The sequence below is a fragment of the Leptodactylus fuscus genome, chromosome 1 (genome assembly GCF_031893055.1).
Source record: "Leptodactylus fuscus isolate aLepFus1 chromosome 1, aLepFus1.hap2, whole genome shotgun sequence".
In the NCBI taxonomy this organism is placed as follows: domain Eukaryota; kingdom Metazoa; phylum Chordata; class Amphibia; order Anura; family Leptodactylidae; genus Leptodactylus; species Leptodactylus fuscus.
In genome coordinates, this window is record NC_134265.1 from 115,913,282 (window position 1) to 115,935,891 (window position 22,610).

Sequence of the window (22,610 nt, forward strand, 5' to 3'; positions counted from 1 at the left end):
AGAATTAATGATGTTTGCTGTCATGTATGTGTAACTGTTTAATATTTATATCCTACACCTCTAAAATATATATTTCTTCACAAACATTCAGAAAAAAGAATGGAAATAAAAATAAAATGTTCTAATCCCACACAAATTTACTCTTAGAATTCTGAGATTTCTCGGAGGGATATATTGTTATTCATAAAGCATGGCTGAATTCAATATAAATATATTGAATTTCCCTGGCAGTCCTCTAATTTGATCAGAGGAGTATCATGGCTTTGTAAAGATGTATTGACTTGCAAAAACAGCCATATTGTTCTGCTGTTCTTTGAAAGGCTTCTGAGTAGCGAATGTGGGGAGGAGGAAGAGCGCTGCTGGTCACTGTTAAGGTCAAATCGCTACAATTAATCTTCATGCTTACTGAAAAACTGCATCAACTTAAAGGGGATTACTGCAGCTTTAATAGTCAATGAATACATTTAATAGCCAATTTAAATGGCATGATGCATACACGAGACCAGACTGTGGAAAAAATAAATATATCTCTATAATGATGTGAAGGTATTTACTATCAAATATCAAATAAAACCCCAAGAGAATAGTTTGTTATGTAGATATATTGAGGGGAATTTAGCAAGATGTCTGCACAAAAACACTTTATTTTTCAACATATTGAGGTAGTTCATTGTTTATGCCTTATTTACATAGTATTTGCACCGAAAATCATGATTGTTTGCTGTGTTCACCAGGTTGCTTTTTTTGTTGTTGTTGCGTATCTACGGTATGTGTCTGTATAAACTTTTTTCAACATTTTACATTTGTAAGCCACAGTCTTCACTTTTGAAAAGTGGGTGAGAAAGATAGCATTGTAAGACTATGGTCACATCTGCATTGAGCTCTCAGTAGTCCAAGTTGGCTGGCGGACTCAAACAACAGAGAGCTTGACCGCCAAAACAGTGGCGCCATAAACACCAGCGACCCCGTAGACTATAATATAGAAAACTGTTGGATTTTCGATCTTTCGATCTTTTATACTGAAACCGGTGGAGTCCTCCATGCAGGACTTTTCTATCTGCCGATTTCTTGCGGCTTCTTCAGTGGAGTCTCTGACTTAGCCCGTCAAACTAATGTATTCCAGGATTTATTAAAGGAGTTGGCGTAGAAATAAGTGTTAGACTTAAAGATGTGCCAAATTAAACATGGTGCAACATTTGATAAATTTGGCATAATTATGCAGACTCCAGCAAAACTGACCTTGAGGCCGGGGCCCCAGGCAGCGTAAATGCCCTGGCAAAAACCTGTCCCAGTCCCTGCAAGGTGGATGGGATTCTAGTCAATCCCATCCAAACATTGCAGAAAAATATGCGCAGCGGAGTTGCTGTGAATTCCAAAACTGTCACTTTTTGGAAATTGCAGCACGTCTATTATACCTGCGAAAACGCCAGCAGTTTCCTTATAGGTATAATGGAAGCAGAAAGAATGCAGAGGAAACCTCTGTGGACTTTCTTTGAAAGGTGCTGTGGGAAAAATTGCAATGTGTTTCCGCCATGGTTTTTCCCACAGCGCTTTTTCACTGTGGTTCGCTACGTTGGTCCTTTTCCTACAAATTCCTCTATTGATGAATACATCATCTTCATTATATATCCAGAAATTCTTTATTGCCATTTTCTGGATCCTTCTTATGAGGACATTGCATATTTTGTGTATGTTTCAACATATAAATCATAGCGTTCCCAGTCATAATGAACGCACAAAAACATAGAAAAATGTCCACAGCTCCTAAATACGTTGGTTATTTTAAGTTCCACAGCTCCTAAATACGTTATTTAAAGTGAACGCAGTCTATGCCCATATAGCATTTCATTGTCGCAATATAACATTTTTGTAAGACTTGGTTTAGTTCTTTCAAAAACTGTATATACCGTCACTCAATCTAAAAGATGGATTTGTTCTGTAAAATCCAGTATTTCAGGTCCGCTACTTTCAAAGGTTATTTTATAGCTCTAGACTTGTGATGGAGATGCTGAGGAAGTATGAGCTGAATTATTCCAGATATAAGTGCCTCATGTAGTGCATGAAGTGTACATTTTAAGTATTGTACAACAAGTAGAAAGAACATAGTACAGATCACATCTAATAAAAACTGTCATAAATTGACAGAACGAAAGCATCATACATCGATGTCAGCAACATATATCAAATGGCAATATTTAAGGAGAACATGGGGAAAAAAGGGAGAGAATAAAAACAGGAAAATTAACCTGAATAACGAGGAAAAAGGGAATGAGAAGTAGCGCTACTATGAACTTGGGCAGCAAGAAGTGACAACTAGCAGTCCGCCTGAAGGGAGGGGTGGAATGCTACATTTTTGTGTACATTGTACTTTCCATTTTTATCCTGTTTTGCTGTGTTTGTGAATATGATCTGAGCCTTAGCACAAAATATAGAATTTCCTTGATAACAATATGTGAAGCCAAGGCCTATTGAGATGTATTTTGTGTTATTACCACATGATTCATCTTCCTGCTGTTCAAAGAAAATGCATTCATGATGTTTTCTACTAAATTTCACTGCTGTTGTGGGCAGAACATCCCAAAACAGAGGTGATTGTCCTGCAACAATAATATTAATATAAGCTGAAGTGAAGCAGTTTATGGTATGTGTTTACAGACACATCACGACATCTCAATGCACATGCTGGATAAAGACCCAGTGGTGTGTATGAAAATAAACAGGTTATGGGCATTCGAAAAACAATACTCACCATATATAATTATTAGAATTTCTCCCGTGTTGGGAGAATTTAAAGTGTACTTAACCTTTGGAATGACTTTTCAGTATAAGCTACGCTATGTGTACATGAGGAATATTACTATTTCTAACCATTACATGACTTTTTTTGTAGCATTTTTAAAGTTTCAGTTGCAGTTTTAGCTGTCTTTTGCAGGCTTTATCTCTAATTTTTTTTTGTTGTCCCTGAGCTAGGAGGAGACTAACAGCTGTGATTTCTCCAGTAGTCAGTACATGGAGAAAACAAGATAGGGCTCGTTCACATCTGCGTTCTTCTTTCCTTATTGCAGGTTTCCGTTTCCTGCATAAAACAGATGCAGGAGACGGAAGCCTGCAGGAGACTTTCTCACCCATTCATTTGAATGGGTGAGAAAGCTGTCCGGCCGTGCGCGGCAGTGAGCGTTTTGCGCTCTCCGCCGCGAAACCGGGTTTTATAATCCGGACACAGAGTCGGACATGCACTACTCTGTGTCCGGATAAAAAAATCCGGTTTCGCGGCGGAGAGCCTAAAACGCTCACTGCCGCGCACGGCCGGACCCGGTCTATGGTTTCCGTCTTCTGCCATGCAGAAGACGGAAACCATAGTACAGAGACCCCAGACGCAGGTGTGAACGAGCCCATACTCTGCTCACCAAGTCTCTCTCTCACTTTGAACTATCATAGAGTGCAATATAAAGAAGTACTAGGCAGATGTGATCTAAAGCAAGCACTTGGAGTGAGATAGAAACTTGCTGTGAGCTGTTGCTGTCTTTTGTATCAATGCCTATGTTTCTCCTTCTCTTTCACTTGCTCCCTCCTGCAGTCTTCTGATGTGAACTGTAACTGGACACTTTAGCAAGTAGCAGTCTGTCTTGTGAAAGCAAGGTAGATTCAGTAGAAAATAGCTTACTGAGTTGAAAAAGAAGCATTTTTCTCTGATATGATCTATTATCAGGTTTATTATATTTGTGTATACTATTGATTTATGCAAAGATAGTTGACAGGTTAGCGATCTAGCAGGAACAAGAAATAAGCCTAGCACAGCCTACAATAGGTATCATTTCTGCGTTACAGAGTTAAGGAATACTATACTTATATACAATACAGAGCCATTAAGACACACAGAGACACAAAGACTTATAAAGAAGGGAGAGCTACAGCAGGTCAACAGTGGGTAGTTATAAAGATGACCCATCATCAATATTGTAGCAAGGCTGGAGCATGGCCGCATCTACAGAAAATGATCATATTTTCCCCAAAGAATAAAGGTCATCTTGTTACTGTATAGCAGGAAAGCTGCCTTCTAGCTTCTGTGAGGTCAAGGGACAGCCTCTTCCATGCTTGAGCTATTGTTTCTTTCCATCTAAGAAGATTAATGAGATTAATTAACAGGTATATGGGGGATATATTTGTATTTTTCAGTGAGTGTTTCTGAGTGGACTACCTGAAGTTTATATTCTATGACTTTCAGAAAACAATGACAATTTTAGTTCCTTCATACAGTCCTGGAGGTGTTCTCAGGTAGCATACATAATAAGGCTTGGGATAAATCTCTTCTTAAATTTGAAAGCAGTTTTAAGTATAAGGATAAAATTTGCTGCCCACGGCCTTTCCAAATTCAGAATAAATGGTCTTACAGTCATCCTTCATGAGCCATGCCAAGACCTAAGATCTTATTCAGACAGCAGTATTTTGGTCAGTTTTTCGTATCAGTATTTGTAAGCCAATACAAGGGATGGAAACTACACATTGAGTGACAACTACCATGAGAAATTGTCCTGTTTTTAACTTTTTCACGCCCATTTTGCACTTCTTTCATGTACATCTAGTCATAGTGTAATGATGGCAATGTCAGACTCAATGGTGGTCCAAATAGGCATAGGGAGCTCACCCATCATTCACGCTGCTCAGATATCCTGCTTTGCACAACTACTTGAATAGTGAGTTGATGTACTTGGTAATATTACATGGTGTACGTTATTATCTGATGTATAATAATGTTCATATCTAAAGCTATGTTTTGCTTAGAAATATTTCCATTGTGTGGATTGATTCTCTATGTAGCGAAATTGATGAAACTACCAACCCAACATCAGTATCCCAAGATTCTATCCATTAAATATTCATGAAATTCAGCAAAATATTGTGTAAGATTAATTAAGATTGTATAATTAGTGTTTCCACTTATCTATATTTTGTGCAAGGGTTTTAATTTATTTGTAATTAAATGGTTCCCAAGTGAGAGGCTGGATTATCTGTAATCACAGTGAAGATCTCTCCTCTAAAGCAGGGATTGATACATTCTTGTTACAAAACCTCTTACATATTGACACTGAAACAGTTTAATAGCAGTGTAAAATACTGTCATAATTAGAATGCAAAAAAGACTTGGCGGAATACCAAATCTTATTAACCTTGTAATATATATTATATAGCCTGCATTTTCCGCATAGTGCCAGAACATATCAAGGGCTTTGTCATCTCTCCTCAGATGACTTTATGTATAACAGTGACATATGTGCCTTAAAAGGGTCTTCCAGGCATAATAATTGACAACCCATCAATGAAAGATTGGCTGGGGTTCGACACCTGAGACCCCTACCTCAGCATTAGGGTGAGCACTGCAGCCTCTCCACAGGAAATTCCTTTAATAATTTCCTTCGGTCCAGTCTTCTATTTGCATGAGGAGACCACTTGATTAAAAACTTCTATCTTCATAGGTGTACTGAGCAAAGTGTTGTAGGGATGACATTATGCCCATGGTCAGTTGGATTTCTATAGATGCTCCTCGGCTTCAGGATCAATAAGAGATAACAGACTTTAACTATTACACCCACTGTATACATTGCATCTATTTGGACCTAAAAAGGATGGCAGCGGAGAAAGTTATTAATATATTAGTAACCCTACGTTGAACGCCTCTGCTATGGTCTTCAACCACTGGTGAGGTCATGTGTCACCAAATTCTGGATTGGAAATGCTCAATGGATAAAGTTTGAGAAGCCATTGTCTAACGTATTTTTTTTATTCTGTGAAGTTTTATTTTATCTATTTCATTCCTCACTTAAACCTAAGCTCCTTAACCAATCCAGAACGGTATCTATGATGGTAGTAGACAAGCATCCAGTAAGTACTGAACTTTCACAATTATCTGTGTAGCCAGCAGAGGAGAAAGCAGCAATAAGAACCCAATGGCAGAGTAAAAAAATCCATATAATGGGATTGAAATATTTGCATAAGCCAGCGAAAAGGTTTTCCTTTAATATATAGATGGTTGGAGGTAAAGAAGGTTGGCTATGTTTATGGTATGCCCAGCAATGAAGTCGGAGTCGCCCTCCGGAGTGCTAGGAGTGGTTATCATCTGTTACCGTTACATTAAAAGCACTACTCAAATTATATTTCTGAGAGACCCAAATATCATACAATGAAAGCTAACGCAGCATTGTAAGGCAGTATAAAGTTCAGGTTATTAAATAGCTATTTACTGAAGTGAACAATCCCAATTATACATTCAGATTACTAATAAAGACAGAGTATTGTAATATTAATGAAACCTGTTTTATCATGTGTTCTTCAGTTTTTGTTGCACATGAATGCGCTATTGTAGTAGTTCCCACATGACAGACAATGTTGGAAAGGCTTGAGTATGTTAAATAAATAAGAAGTGTGAATGTGATATATCTTTGGATTGAAATGCAGAAAAAAAAAGCAAAGCATCTAGATGAAGCCGACCGGCGTAAGACAAATGGTTCTTTCAGAATGTGTTTCAAGGGAGCCATAAAAGAATCATTTACACATTTTTCTTGCATATAAAAACTATGTCACAAATGATTTCTCTTGTAATTAAATATGCTAAGTTAATATCAATGTTTTGTTACTTTGCATTGCAGGAATAATTCATCAGATGAAAGGAGACTTTGAAACTGCACTGAAATTACATAAAACTCACCTTTCCATCGCCCAGGAATTAAATGATTACGCTGCCCAAGGTAGGGCATATGGCAACATGGGCAATGCTTACAATGCCCTTGGGATGTATGACCAAGCTGTCAAATATCATCGGCAAGAACTTCAGATATCTATGGAGGTTAATGACAGAGCCTCTCAAGCATCTACCCATGGGAATCTAGCAGTGGCATATCAGGCTCTAGGCGCTCATGACCGAGCTTTGCAGCACTACCAAAACCATCTGAATATTGCTCGGGAGCTGAGAGACATCCAAAGTGAAGCTCGAGCGTTAGGAAATCTTGGCAACTTCCATTGTTCTCGGGGTGAATACATGCAGTCTGTACCATTCTATGAACAGTACTTAAGACTATCGCCAGAGCTACAGGACATGGAGGGAGAAGGAAAGGTGTGCCATAACCTTGGTTATGCCCATTATTGCCTAGGGAATTACCAGGAGGCTGTAAAATACTATGAACAAGATCTGGCATTAGCAAAGGATCTTCATGACAAACTAAGCCAGGCCAAGGCATATTGCAACTTGGGTCTAGCTTTTAAGGCACTGATGAACTATAATAAAGCAGAAGAGTGCCAGAAATACCTTTTGTCTTTGGCACAATCTTTGAATAATTCCCAGGCAAAGTTTCGAGCTCTTGGGAACCTAGGCGATATCTTTGTTGCTAAGAAAGATATAAATGGTGCAATAAAATTTTATGAACAGCAGTTGAGCCTGGCCCATCAAGTCAAAGACAGACGGCTGGAGGCTAGCGCCTACGCTGCTCTAGGCAGTGCTTATAGAATGATACAGAAATATGACAAGGCACTGGGGTATCATACACAAGAGCTGGAGGTCTTCCAAGAGTTAAATGAGTTACCTGGAGAATGTAGAGCTCATGGTCACCTTGCTGCAGTATATATGTCCTTAGAGAAGTATACTATGGCCTTTAAGTGCTATGAGGAACAGCTTGAGCTGGGGCAGAAGCTAAAAGACCCTGCCATAGAAGCTCAGGTATATGGCAATATGGGCATCACCAAGATGAATATGAATGTGATGGAGGAGGCCATCGGTTATTTTGAGCAGCAGTTAGCAATGTTACAGCAGTTAAGTGGAAATGACTCCATACTAGACAGGGGACGTGCATATGGAAATTTGGGAGACTGTTATGATGCACTTGGAGATTACGAAGAAGCAATAAAATATTATGAAAAATATTTATCAGTAGCCCAGAGCTTGAACCGCCTACATGATCAATCGAAAGCATACCGGGGACTTGGAAATGGACACAGGTGAGAGAATGCATTTCATGTTCTAGGTTGTATATAATTCAATTCATTATGTTGTCGAACACCATCAGGGTAATACTGTGGTTGATATCATGTAGATGGACACCTCTCAGTATTATTGTTTTTAATCGTATAAGCCCTTGTTCATCTATAGAGGTGCATGGGACCTTACTGTTCTTTATTGCATCTTCAGATTCCCCAAATTTGGTGGATTCTGTATTTGCCGTATCTCCCATAGTTGACAAAGTATTTCACGGAAGACACAGTCCCCATACTATGCAACTACAGAAAACTTTTTGTACTGCCCCACAGTTCCCTACAGTTTGCATGTGACCTTACATTGAAAGATAGTCTACTATCTTATCTGCACAGTATGCCATTCCAGACATATGTAAGTTGTTCTCTATCACAAATGACATCTAGAATAATCTTTGGTAGCTATTGGTACATTTATAGTGCATATTGAAGCTGAGGAGAGTACATGTATACGGGACAGTATTCACCAGGTTTGGGGTCCTAAAACCCAGCATCGGAAGGATTTCCTGCTTTTTAGGGCCCCCAAACTTGTGACAGGTTCCCTAAAATGAAGATGTCATATTTAAAGGGGTTAGTAGGGATATGCCCTCACTTTATGAATTATGATCATTGTGAATTTGACCAATCCTAAAGATTGCTAGTTTAGCACTATATCCCTTCCTAATTTCTTCCTGCACTATGGCACAATCGTAGAGTAATGCCAATATCATAACACTATACCATTACTTTTAAGAAGGGAATACTTCTTTAACAGCCTATTTATACTCCACATGTCTGTAGTAGAGCTTATAAGTATACGTTACATAGAAACTTAAAAGGAAACAACGTTTGCTTAGGGGAATTACTGTAAGTAAACTCATGTTGTCTTATGTTGAAGTCTTAAGAACACTTTTTCCCACTTTATATTTACTCTAGGTCCATGGGGAATTTACAGCAGTCACTCGTATGCTTTGAAAAGAGACTTGTGGTTGCTCATGAACTTGGGGAAACATCAAACAAAGCCCAGGCATATGGTGAACTGGGTAATTTGCACAGTCAGCTAGGAAATTATGAGCAAGCAATATCCTGCCTAGAACGTCAGTTAAATATTGCCAGAGAAATGAAAGACCAGATACTGGAGAGTGATGCGGCCTGTGGTCTGGGTGGAGTGTATCAGCAGATGGGAGAATTTGATACAGCATTACAGTACCATCAGCTGGATTTACAGATAGCGGAAGAAACCAACAATCCATCTTGCCAAGCTCGAGCTTACGGAAATCTGGGACTAACCTATGAATCTCTGGGTAACTTTGAGAGAGCTGTGGTTTATCAGGAGCAGCACCTTAGCATTGCCGCAGAAATGAATGACTTGGTAGCAAAAACATTAGCTTACAGCAGTTTAGGAAGGACTCATCATGCATTACAGAATTATTCTCAAGCCGTAATGTACTTACAAGAGGGTAAGTTAAATCACTTTGCAGAATGTTTGCATTGTAATGGTGGGATATAATATATTTTTACCCTGAAAGTCGATCAATGGGGATATGCAGACTTTTTGCAGTGTAGTGATTCAATGACAGTTGCAGACAACTAGATTGCACACAACTCAATGTATTCATTCAGACTGAAGCTGAAGTCCAAAACAGTTATCTATAGTGCTAGGGGTCCCTGCCTCCCAGCGATATACTATAATCAGTATAGGACAGTATGTCGCTTGGAAGCAGGGACTCCTAGCAGCATAGATAAGTATTATACTAGGAGTCCCTCCCCAGCATACTGTTAGGCCAGGTATCCGCTGAAACTCCGTCATGTGAATGGGTTAATTTTCAATGCTTTTCAACTATACATCATATGACATGTCAGAGGCTCAGGCTGCGTCCATGCTGTTTTACTTGCTCACAATGGCTGCTCTACTAAGTATTTGCAAAATACCACCACCAAGTCAGTGCAAAAAGAACTGATTTTAGAATGGTTTTTCAGTTCTGCATAAGCAAAGCCTCATTGTATAACCAAATGATACAACATACCCAGATTACTATGATCTAATTCTTTCCATCAGTGAACACACCCATTTGTGTTTACATCCAGAGGCTGAAAACCTGTTCTTATATTGTTAATTAACACAGTTACAAAGTTCATTTCATCTCTGTACATCTAAGACCTTATTCACACATAGGGGGCATTCACACTTGCGCCCGGTGTCCACCTTGTGCCATTCCTCCAGGTTTCTGTCCTCAGCCCCAAGAAACTGGACAGGCTTGCTGGCGATCAACTTTAAAACCCATTCCTTTGACTGGATTTTTAAATGTGACCGCCAATGTCCGCCAGCAGCCTCTCTGCGGGAAAACCATTATTTTCGGCCGGACTCAAAGTCAGACATGCATGACTTTGTGTCAGGTTAAAATAAAAACGGTTTTGCCGCGGACAGGCAGAAGACGCACATAGGCGGCCAATTTGCAAATCCATTCAAGTGAATAGGTTTGAAAACAGACCGCCGGGTTTCCGTCCCTTGTCCAGCTTCTTGGGGCAGAAGACGGAAACCCGCCGGATTGGCTAAAGCGGAGACCGGGCGCAGGTGTGACTCCACCCTTACATACTGACACAGTTTTAATCTGGACCGTTTGAAATCATTTTTGAAGATGTCAAATACTGTTTTCAAACAGATATGCTGAATGCAGTTGTGAACCGGGTCTAAAGCTTCAGTTATAAACCATTTTGCATAAATAAGTAGTACAGGTCAGTATAAGAACTATAGCCAGTCACTGTCCTTGGCAGTCTCGCCAGTAACTGGTTGCAGCAATAAGGTCCCCATCTACCTACATAACCACTGTAGCCAATCACTGCCCTTGGCAGTCTTGCCAGTAACTGTCTTCAGAGATCTCGTAGGTGGATAGAAACATCATCAGTTTATTCAGGTATACAGAGCCTGACAGGGACCACTGGAGTGTATTATTTTGGTCTTGTCCTAGTCTGTAAAAGTAAGTGACAAAGATAATTGCATCAAAGCACTGACGTAACACAAGTCCTGACATAAGACATGTACATTTATTTGACTATTATTATACCATCTGATTAGACTGTAATACATTTTCATGTATTCAGAATAACAACCTGCAATGAATATTGTTACGTGAAGGGCTCCAGTGTTTAGGTAAATATGAAAACTTGGCTCGGTGTTAGAAAGACGATCCCCTTATTAACCATCTCTAATGTGTCAATGAGGGAACAGTCATGTGTACATTAGCTTACATTCTGTTTGTTTGTCTTATACAAAGGCTTGAGGTTAGCAGAACAGCTGGCCCGCAGAGAGGATGAAGCAAAAATTAGACATCGCCTTGGACTTTCGCTTTGGGCGAGTGGGAACTTGGAAGAAGCTCAACACCAGGTCAGAGCTTGTATCAGTCATGAAATCATGAATACACTAGAGAGAAGCGTGGATATGATTACATTGTGTGGTTTAAGCACAGGCTTGAATAATGTTATTCCATGCTACAAAACTAAAACCATAGTGATCCTGTGTTTTTAGCAATGTTTCATATATTCGTAGACTTTTAACCAATAGACTTATTGTATCTGGGACACCAATTGTTTATTTAAAGCCTATCTCCATTTACTGCTATGTCTCCTTCAAGCTGTTTCATACACAAATACTCTATAGGTTTCTTGCTCGTCTTTCCACCTTTTCCTGTTTCAGTTTCTTCCCTTCATGCTTCCAGTTGTGTCGTGCAGTTTTTCAGTACGTCATGTTTAAGGATTTCTCATTGTGGGAACACCTGTGACAACTGCTGATATGTAAATGCAAACAATCCACCTATAAAGTGATATTTATTATATTACTTGTAGGGGTACTTAAGGACAGGAGGTGAGACAACTGGCCAAAAGTATCTCAGATAGGAAGGTTAACTACATGCACTGACGTAGTGGTCCCTAAGAGACGTATTTGCTAGGAAACTTGATCCAACACAATCTGCAAAGTTCACCAAGGGAAGACTAAGAAGAGGCCAAAAAGACAGAAGACTAATCACAATGAATTTATGCAGTGCAGTTTATGGTCTCTAATATAGCCTATAAGGGAAAGTAGTAAGGTATTGGATAAACCCAACATTTGTAGGGCCACATTGCAACGGGTCACATAGCAGCAATTTCAGACTATTTTAGAGCAGACAGTGAAAGTGCCAGTGACTTATTGTACATTGTGGTATGATAATGCAACCATGTAGACAGTTATGGGATGCAACATCTTAATACAAGTTTTCAGGCTTTATGTCACACATTAAACTGGACCAGTAAATGTACAGATAACTGGAGCTTACAATTGTAATTGTAAATGAATGGTCCCTTTATAAACACCTAGTAAAGCAAATATAATCCAAAAGAAAAGGGGTAACATATTGATTGGTAGGGATCAGGCCAATGTGGTCCCCACTGATCACAAGATCTACACCCTAGTTTGAATGGAGTGGCAGATCAGAACTACAACACTTCTACCAAGCTACCTCTGATGGCTCCCATTGAAATCAATGAGATGTGAGCACAAACGTCTAACCTGCTGCTCCATTCAAACTATTGCGCTAAGAACACCCAATTTCTGTACATGGAGACCCCACCAATTAGCAACTTGTAAATTTTGTTATTGGAATACCATTTATTGTAGTAATACAGGGGTGCCCAATACGTCGATCGTGATCTACTGGTAGATCGCAAAGGACGTATGGGTCGATCGCGCGATGCAGCCCCAGCCTGCCAGTGTCCAGAGATAACTCTCAGCCTGCGCTGTGAAGAAGAAGACAGCGGGGATCCCTGGGCAGCCACAGAACGCCGCTGTAACTCCTGCTGTCACGATCCGCCTGGCCCTGCCCACATGCACTGCCACGCCTACAAGCCCGCCCCAGCCCTGCCCACAGGCCCGCCCTAGTAGATCTTTTGCCTTGGTCAGCTAATAAAGTAGCTCACACGCTGAAAATAGATAAATTGCTATGAACTTTTGTGATTTTTTTTTTTTTTGTCATATCATGAACCACCTCTTTAAGGATTGGGCCGTGTCCCACTGTATAGAGCCATTCTAAACAAAGCTCTACCTAAATAGCAGAATAATTACTATATGATATCATTTTTCAGGCCTCCAAACTAAACACTCTGCACATCTGAGTCCTGCTCTGTGTTTATTGTTCTTGTACACAGTTGTGCCTTCTCTTCAATTATAGTTTGAGATCCTTAACCTATTAAATTTCAGCAAGCTATAAAACATTAAAGATACAACAATAAATAATACATTCCATTGATATTAAGACCGTACATCAAATTATGTATACATGTTCCCAGCATTAATGAAGATGCTGATGGATGCACAAATATACTCATAAGACACAGAGAAGAGATGATGGAGACATTATATTTCTCGTTCACTTGGCACAGAACTAAACGTTGCAATTATTCTCAAGTGAATGGCACTGATCTGCAATACCAGGATTAACCACTGCCAAATGTGCAGCACTGTAACTGGTAAATAGTGAAAGCAATATTAAGTCAGTATGCCCAGCGATCATTCATTCATCTGGTTGGCATGGTTGATGGGAGATCTTACGATGGGCCATCAATATTATATTTCCAGGAAACCATGTGCACTCTAATTCTGTACTGTTGCTAGGATTATGGTGTTTTTTGTTGATTTTTGTCAAAGCTATAATTTAGGAGCAGCCATAAAATTGAAAAGATTCCTGTTTTTTTTTTTACTATGCTCAGGTTCTTTGCTGAACCTTTTCATGGAAAAAAAATTCATATAAATATATTTCTCTTTCTCCATGCATGTGTTCTACTGCAGTGGTCTCAGGTTTCAGAAATGTAGAATAATCAATATACATAAAATGAAAACATAGTACGTACTGTAAATAAATATACCACAGCATCTGCTGTCTCTTCAGACTGGCTGGCAAAATTCTAGATTAATTACAATGGTATGAAATGACCAAAATAGCATCTGTCCCCTTAGGAAGCTTACATTTCAAGACAGGTTGTCAGATATTTAATGAGCAAAGTGTTCTCTCTGGTTTCAGCTTTACCGAGCTTCAGCGTTATTTGAAACAATACGACGGGAGGCGCAGCTCAGCACAGATTACAAGCTCTCCCTCTTCGATCTGCAGACGTCGTCATACCAGGCTCTGCAGCGGGTGCTCATCAGTCTTGGTAAGAATCGCTGCATTCCTTGGCCAGAGACAAGGGCTCTTGTCATGGCACTTACCAGGGACCTGTCATACACAAATAATGCACGGCTGTCTTTACATCATCACATAAGGATTTGTCTCTTTCACTGTGGCAGAATGATTTGTCAGAATTCTCAAAAATTGCCACCCTTGACCCAAACTCATGGTAGGTTAAACTTTACAGCTGAACCCCAGATCAGATTCAATCAGACTTCTTTCGACTTGTCGTAGACACACATTGTTGATGTTTATTTGCCTGGAAGTCTTCTGAATACCAGGCTAAATTCCTTCCATGCACTGAGAATTGTCCATCACTGCAAATTTCTGAAACAACTTTATAAATAGGGGTCTTGAAAGCGTAGTAACTGAAAAGTCTGAGCACTGCCAATGTGGTTTTCATACGGTTATTCCCTATCCCATTTGTGACTCAGTGGTCTGGTACCTCACGTAGTTAATCTGTACTATCCCAAATGGCATCCAAGCTCCTCATTTTTTGGACAGTCCCGTCCTAACACTGTGGTGCCACAGCACATTGATGTCAACACACTCCACACCCAGATAACACTGGACCTTTCCTGTTCCTAGCCAGTATTTTGGAGCTCTTCTGTCAATGTACCCGCAAAAGGCTCTCATTTCTTAAAAGTCAAAATACAACATGTGTGGAAGTGCTTTAGGGCATGGTAGCCTATCATCTAGTGGATGTATATACAATATTACACAGCATATGCACATATATGTACATTGCACAACCCACAAACAACTGAATAGTCCCTCAACAACTTGCAGTCCATAGGCTGCTAATAGTTGACACCTTATAACTAGCCCATTCATTCTGGAACTATGGGTCCATATACCAATGTTCTCTTCTGCCATCTTGGGCAACCATGGATACTAATTTACAGAAAACAATTTCTGCAGGTTAATATGTTGTGTATTTATTTTATTGTGCCCATGGACACATACAGAGATAGTGACATTTCACCCCCATTTCTCGATAGATTTGCATGTCACCAGGATCATTAGAATGTATACCATGTGGTGGAGCTGGCATACTTTTGTTATCCACATTTATATCACCTTCAGTAGTAACAATTGCATTACTAAGCATGATCTATGCCTGATCTACAATGTAAGAGATGCGTAGGAAGAGAATGTACAGTACATCCATATAACTGTGTATCCATATTAAATAATGGAAAATGTAACCTGGAGAAATCCAGTATATAAATGACTCTGCTGAAACACATCTTTGAATCAATGCAATATGTACATGTCTGTAGTTCTGTTTGCGCTGATAAATCTCTTCCCTGCTTTTCTAGAGAACCAGTATACATTTATTGGTTAAATCCTTCATCATGAGCTATTAAGAGAGATGTGCTAATATAAAAGCATCAGGAGCCATCATAAATAGGCAACACATTAAAGGTGTAGGCGGTAAACATTTCACAGGAATACCGTAGAGCGTTCAGGTACTTGAGACTGCAGTATTCATATCCTGAGAGAAATATGCTGCGGGATCTAACATTAAAGAGGACGAGATAATGCATGCCCCATTTCTGCAAAAACACGATAAATCTTCAAAATATATATTTATAGGACATCATGATGAGGCTTTAGCTGTTGCGGAAAGAGGAAGGACACGGGCGTTTGCTGATCTGCTTGTGGAACGCCAGACTGGACAGCAAGAATCTGATCCTTATACACCTGTGACCATTGACCAAATCCTGGAGACTGTAAATAGTCAAAGAGGCCTGGTGCTCTACTACTCATTGGCTGCAGGCTATCTGTACAGCTGGCTGCTTGCTCCCGGATCTGGTAAGACTCAGGTTATTTCACTCCCTTCATATTTGAAGAAGCAAAGAAAAAAATATATATTGAAAGGTATCATATTTCTTTCCAGTTGCTTATATGGATTTATCATTTTCCAAAGCACTATACAAAAATATTTCTAAGTTCTTATCTTAGAGATATTACAGTAACTATTATACATTATATGTATATAGTCATCAGTGTGCAATGTATATATTTTATATTTGATCTTTTCGTACAGGGATATTGAAGTTTCACGAATATTATTTGGGAGACACAACTTTAGAGAACACCAGTGATTTCACAGAATCCGGAAGTATGTGCTTTCAGGGGTCGAACAGTTCTGTTCTAGAGCAGCACATTGCAAATGTCCGTGAAAGCCTGGGAGTAGACTCCTACTACACAAGGTTTGTTGCATACTGTATTTCGTGCATTGGATTCTGCTAAAATGTTAGATGCATACTGTAGAAGAAAAAACTATAGAAAACCCATACAACTATGGTGACATTCTAAACACTCAGGCACCACTGTAAATTTATGTAGCGAATTTTGCAGCTGGACCTGCCATGCAAAATTTGCTGCAGAAAGGTTTTCCTACTCCCATTCACTTCAATGGAAAATTCTAGTGGATTCCACCTGGAGGTTGCATAGGATGCTTTTTTTTTTTGCTGATTTTTTCAGCTAGTAGAAAACAAAGAATACAGTATAAATGTGTTCACTGTGTGAACGTACCCTTACAAGGTAAAAGTGTTAACTATTGAATCACTCAGCAACCCATTTAGAGTTGTTGTTGAACTGTACTAGGTAACAATTTACTTGGAGACCTTAGAGACATTGCACTGGATGTAATATTTAAAGGTTTGCCTTATGAAGGAAACTTTAAGAGCTTGGCACGTCATAGGGGGTGGTTCCCTGTCTGGACCCTCCACTATTAGCCAGAATGTAGAGATACTCTGTGAGTAATTCTTGTCTTATGATGCTCTCGTATGAATGGCTGCCATTTAATACGTCATCTCCCTTTAGCAGCTTCACTATGCAAAGGCAGCTCTTTGCAGCTCAGTGGATAAAGCCCTTATAGAATAATGTTGTTTGTGCCATAGACAGCTATGATAACATGAATCCTAGCAGTCATTTCCACTGTTTTAATGACTAATGCTCTGTATGTTTTGCACACAATCGTCTAATCTCTGAGGGACTCATCTATACAGAGAGAAGCAAAAGTCTCTTATCAACCTGTGTGCGAATACAACCTATTGTGTTCATGGCAGCAAATAAATCTGAAGTGTCTTCCTATCGTTTTAATAGAGATCTTTCCTTGCTAGCATTGTAGTATTACATTACAGGGGAAGAATAAATTGCAACATGCAGTCTTTTATTTAATACGGATACGGATGATGACATATACAGTAAGGGAAATTGCTATTCTCTCTACGCCAGTAAACTGGCATAGTTGGGAGCAGTTATAACTCATCTTTAGCACACGGCCCCTTTTTGCATCAAAGATGCACCACATTGATTTTTCTGTGACCTACTTGCCATTTTTCATGAAATTGGGTTGAATAAGGCAGGTCCAAGGTAGGCCAGGGCAGGGACATATCACCACTGTAGCCTGACACTTAAAGAGGACCCTTCACCAATTTGGGCACAGGCAGTTCTATATACTGCTGGAAAGCCGACAGTGCGCTGAATTCAGCACACTATCGACTTTCTCGATCTGTGCCCCGGGTAAAGAGCTATCGGTCCCGGTACCGTAGCTCTTTACAGTCAGAAGGGCGTTTCTGACAGTCTGTTAGGTACGTCCTTCTCCACAGCAGCGCCTATCGCGCGGTACAGTGTGAGCGGGGAGGAACGCCCCCTCCCACTGCTCACATTGCTCGTCCATAGATGAGTATTATCAGGAGGGGAGGGGGTGTTCCTCCCCGCTCACACTGTACAGCGTGATAGTCGCTGCTGTGAAGAAGGGCGTCCCTGACTGACTGTCAGGAACGCCCTTCTGACTGTAAAGAGCTACGGTACTGGGACCAATAGCTCTTTACCCGGGCACAGATCGGGAAAACTTTCCAGCAGTATATAGAACTGCCTGTGCCCAAATCGGTGAAAGGTTCTCTTTAATGCATCAAAAAGTGGAATATGACTTTAAGATGAAATAAGGTGTCCTGGAAATATTGTAATTCCATCATAATTTGCTGCAGGCACCAATTTTTTGCAAGAGACTCCTGCATGTACAAGTGAACTTAAAAGCTTGCTATTTTTACGTGACACAACTCCAGCAGAAATTAAGAAACACATAAAGGGGCTAATAACAACAAAATAGTGGAAATCTGAAAATACTAAACAGCTAAATGAAGAAATCCACACATATAATAAAATAGATCATCATTTTTTATATACCGTACTCTAATTAAAAATGTAAAAAATCAGACAATAAATAAAGGTGAAAGAATAACAAAAACAAAGCATAGTCACAGTGGAATGACATCCGGGTGAGGGCTGCACAATACTTACAGCATTATATATACTAATACTTATATATACTGATTATGGATGAAAATAATGACTTGTTTTTGGTCTTGTGTCTTGTGTTTTGTGCAATATATATATATATATATATATATATATATATATATATATATATATTGTATAAAATTTTTTACTATAAGCGAGAAAAAAAAGTATGTCTCAAATCACTTGTATCCACCCCATATCAAGTTTAATCATCACATAGGAGAAAAACACTGGCAAACAATATGAGATCAGCTCCTTCTAATCTCATATTACTGACGTAACCTAAGAGTAGGTCATCAGTATGTTAGTCCCAGAAATCCCATTGAACTATTGTAGATATGTATTTCAAGTACTAATGACATATATTACGTTATGCTTTATTGCCAGATGGCACAAGAAGAGTTAAGAGCTATGCATTCACAAACAAATGTCACAAATGACTATAAGTTTTTAAAGAAAACAAGGCTTCTTGTATTAATGGGTCACACTGCTTTGTGAACCCACTTCTGTGTGCTCTGTTAGTGTATATGGAGTGTATATGGAGTTAATATTTCATGAGATTTGGAGGCCCAGGGGAGGTGCACCCAGTGGTTAACCCAGGGCACGTGACATCAGCCGGATGACAGAGAGGCCTGAAGGACATGCCCGGGGGAAGGTGAGGTAAGGTGAGTATAACTGTTTGATATTTTTACTTGCCTCTCCTGGGTCTCCACTTTTTATATTTTGGAATCTGAGGAGTATAAGGCTAAGTTCACACAGAGTTTTTCTGGTCAGGATTTTGAGGCTGTATTTGCCTCAAAATCCTGACCAAAAAAGACGGATCCCATTGAAATCAAAGGGAACCGCTCAGAAGTTTTTCCCGGGAGACGTTCCTCTGGCTCCTGGTAAAAAGAAGCGAGGAGCTCATTCTTCAAGCTGAGTCGCCTCATGATTCAGCCTGAAGACACTCCCTCCTCCGGACTAAGCCCATTCATTGGGCCTAATCCGGAGCGGAGTGCGTGAATGGATGCTGGTGCAGTGCACCGGCTTTCAGTCGCGGCTACCCGACTTTTGGTCCGGAACCTGAGGCGGCCTCTGCCTCAGGTTCCGGACCAAAAATCACGGTGTGAACTTACCCTAACAGTGTCTCGTGAACTCCAAAGTTTCAGGTTCGGGTTGAACCCAAAATCTTTGGAAAATTCTGGTTGAATCCGGTTCGATCTGAATCCGGTTTTCTCATCCCTACTCATCAGGCACATTCACAACAAAACAGCAGATTGCCGGGAAACCCAATAGTGATCACACTGGTAAAAATATAAAGGGGGTGCACAGTTCAGGTGTTTGTAGAAAGATCCAATATTGATGATTATATCTAAATATAATAATGATAACAATTAGCTACACCTATGTGACCAATTTTGTGTGATTGCAAATCCACAACCAATCCAGGTAAATGACATTAAACATGCTCCTTCATGACTTGGTTACATGTGCTAATGTGTATAAGGAATACTGGATTCTGCAGAAAATCACTAAAACAATGTAAAAGCTGCACAATAGATTTTCTTACCAATTGAAAACTTTTTATATTGAGTTTATCTGATTGTTTTTGGTTCTTAGTGTCTTAAAACATAAAGAAAGTGTAATAAAAAGCTGCACTTCTGTCATGGGATGTACTGGGACTCTATATGATGCAAAGTGCTGGCTCATCAGGGAGGAAATCTCATCTTCCCTTTAATAGTCCTCTGCCCGGCTCGCTTTCCAGCCCATAATACCACTGAATACAGAATGAACCCGTTTCAAGTCAACAGCATCAATACAAAGTGCAGGATGAGGCCTTTTATAATGTAAACAGAAACAAAATATATTTGGCAAGCAGGCAGCATGCAGGGGAAGTCAGTAAAAACTGCATAATTTGCTGTTTGAGCCTAGACAGCCGGTACATCTTCTATGTGAGCTCTACCTCCAGGGGATTTTTATCAAGGAAAGAGATATCCATGGATGTGAAAGAGACCTCTGACAGAAGCACTTTGCACACAAGCACCATTATATTTAATGACACCAGCCCGGCACTTCTCCTATCGTCACACGCCACTTGCACATTTCTGCAGGATCACAGGCTGCTGGTGCTTCCCCTATACAGCTATGTTCTTTTTTATTGTTTTTTTTCCCTTTTTGTTTGCTTCAAAGTAAAAACCACTCTGTCATTATAAAGGAGAAGGTGTTGTCATTTACCCAAGCTAGAACATGTGGTGCTTGTCAAATGACAAGTCCCTGGTACTGCTGATTTACATTTTTATATTGTCAGGACTGTGCCAGATTCACATACAATGTGTCGGCTAGATGTGCACTAGATATATATCACAGTCAGCAGGGAGACAGATTGCAAGTGGGTGTCTAGGGCGCAATAACCCACCTTCCAGCGTTCTTTTCACAAAGCATGTACTACTAGTAGTACAAGACATTTAAAGGCTTCTAAATGTTTTATTGACTTATGTAGATCTTTAATCATGAAATAAACAAGAAGTAGATGCCTTAGTAATATATTTAGTACATCTAATATAGGCATTGTACATGTATACTTATATACAGAATTCAAATCAATATTATTTGCATTGCTAGCATTCACTGAAACAACTGCTTCATTCAGGAAATCCTGGGGAGGAAGAAAGATTTCAAGCAATGCTTCATGGGAAAAGTATTAAAATTAGCTCCCCTCCTGAAGGAAGAAAACTCTCTCGTGTTTGGAAAATGACTTCTTTAGCTATATCCTGGAAAACATTCACAAACGTTTTATGTGCTTTTTTTTTTTTTACTTTTGCCACAGTTCAATGAAAGGAAGTGTAAGGTTGTTTCCTCAACTACTTTTGTTCAAATTACATAGTAGGCATAAAATACTTGTCACCCAAGAGATCCCACATTTATTAGAACCTACATATGTGTCCTGAAAGCATCTAAGTAAGGGCGGCTTCACATCTGCGCCCGTGCACACTTTAGGCAATCCAGCTGGGTTTCCGTCTTCTGCTCCAAGAAACTGGACAGGGGATGGAAACCCGACAGTCAGTTTTCAAACCCATTCAAGTGAATGGGTTTGAAAAGTGAGCGCCCGTGAGCGTTTTGTACCTGTCTGCAGGTTTTTTTAACTGCACACAAAGTCCTGCATGTCCGACACTGTGTCCAGTTGAAAAAATGCTCACGGGTTTTCACTTTTCAAACCCATTCACTCAAATGGGTTTGACAACTGACTGCCGGGTTTCCGTCCCCTGTCCAGTTTCTCAGGGCAGAAGATGGAAACCCAGCAGGATTGCTTAAAGCACGCACGGGTGCAGATGTGAACCCACCCCAAGACATTATTTCACAGAGGATCAATTTTTGTGCCAGTGAATGGTATTTATTACTATAAACATTTTGACTTCTTTTGAAAAATGTTTACATTTTAAGATCATTTGGTATTCTGTGTATTTAAAAGGTTTGCCGAGGTGAAAATAACAGCTTACAAGTCCCATCCACCAGTGCGGTACTTATGGAAACAGGAAAGTAGTGCTGCTCTACACTGGTCTTCTAACTCCCATAGAGTATACTTGCCAACTTTCCCAGAGTGTTTCCTGAAATAACCTCCGGGCTCCAACAAGTGTAGGCAAATTTCTCCAACCAAGTGGAATGCTTGTGTATTTGTCAGGCTTTCTTTTGTTACTCTATATTTGGTTTGGGTGTGTTGGTCACGTCACAAAAAGGGTGTGTCCCCAGAAGATGCATGGTCCCACCAAAAGTGGATATGGTCACACCAAAAATTTGTGCACCATTGCTGCTTTTGTCTCCAATACAGTCATTTAAAGTTACTATTCCCTTTGGGGAAATGCTTCAGCTCTATATGCTGCATTGAGTACTCAAGTATGGCATTACTCAGGGGGAGTTCACACTACCATTACTAAAGTCCGTTGCTGTCTTCCGTCATAAGATATAGGACTTTAGTAACAGTAGTCTGAACTCCTCCTTACTTAGAGCATTTCTAATGGGAACTTTACAGCCTGTTTTCTTTTAAAAGGAAGTTTGATAGGTTAATGAAGTATATACTTTAACTGATCTTCAATTTGGGTTGTCATACATACTCAAAATACA

At 39.8% G+C, this 22,610-nt stretch overlaps 1 protein-coding gene across 4 annotated transcripts in view; it reads left to right on the plus strand.

Moving 5' to 3' along the window:
• Positions 1 to 22,610, plus strand: part of TTC28 (tetratricopeptide repeat domain 28) — a 450,602-nt gene that overhangs the window by 328,615 nt on the left and 99,377 nt on the right. For all 4 annotated transcript variants that reach the window (XM_075276534.1, XM_075276535.1, XM_075276536.1 and 1 more), the window contains 6 exons: positions 6,645 to 7,986; positions 8,935 to 9,458; positions 11,274 to 11,383; positions 14,052 to 14,181; positions 15,795 to 16,013; positions 16,249 to 16,414. In XM_075276534.1, coding sequence (XP_075132635.1) covers positions 6,645 to 7,986; positions 8,935 to 9,458; positions 11,274 to 11,383; positions 14,052 to 14,181; positions 15,795 to 16,013; positions 16,249 to 16,414 — 2,491 coding nt within the window. The remainder of the gene's footprint in view (positions 1 to 6,644; positions 7,987 to 8,934; positions 9,459 to 11,273; positions 11,384 to 14,051; positions 14,182 to 15,794; positions 16,014 to 16,248; positions 16,415 to 22,610) is intronic.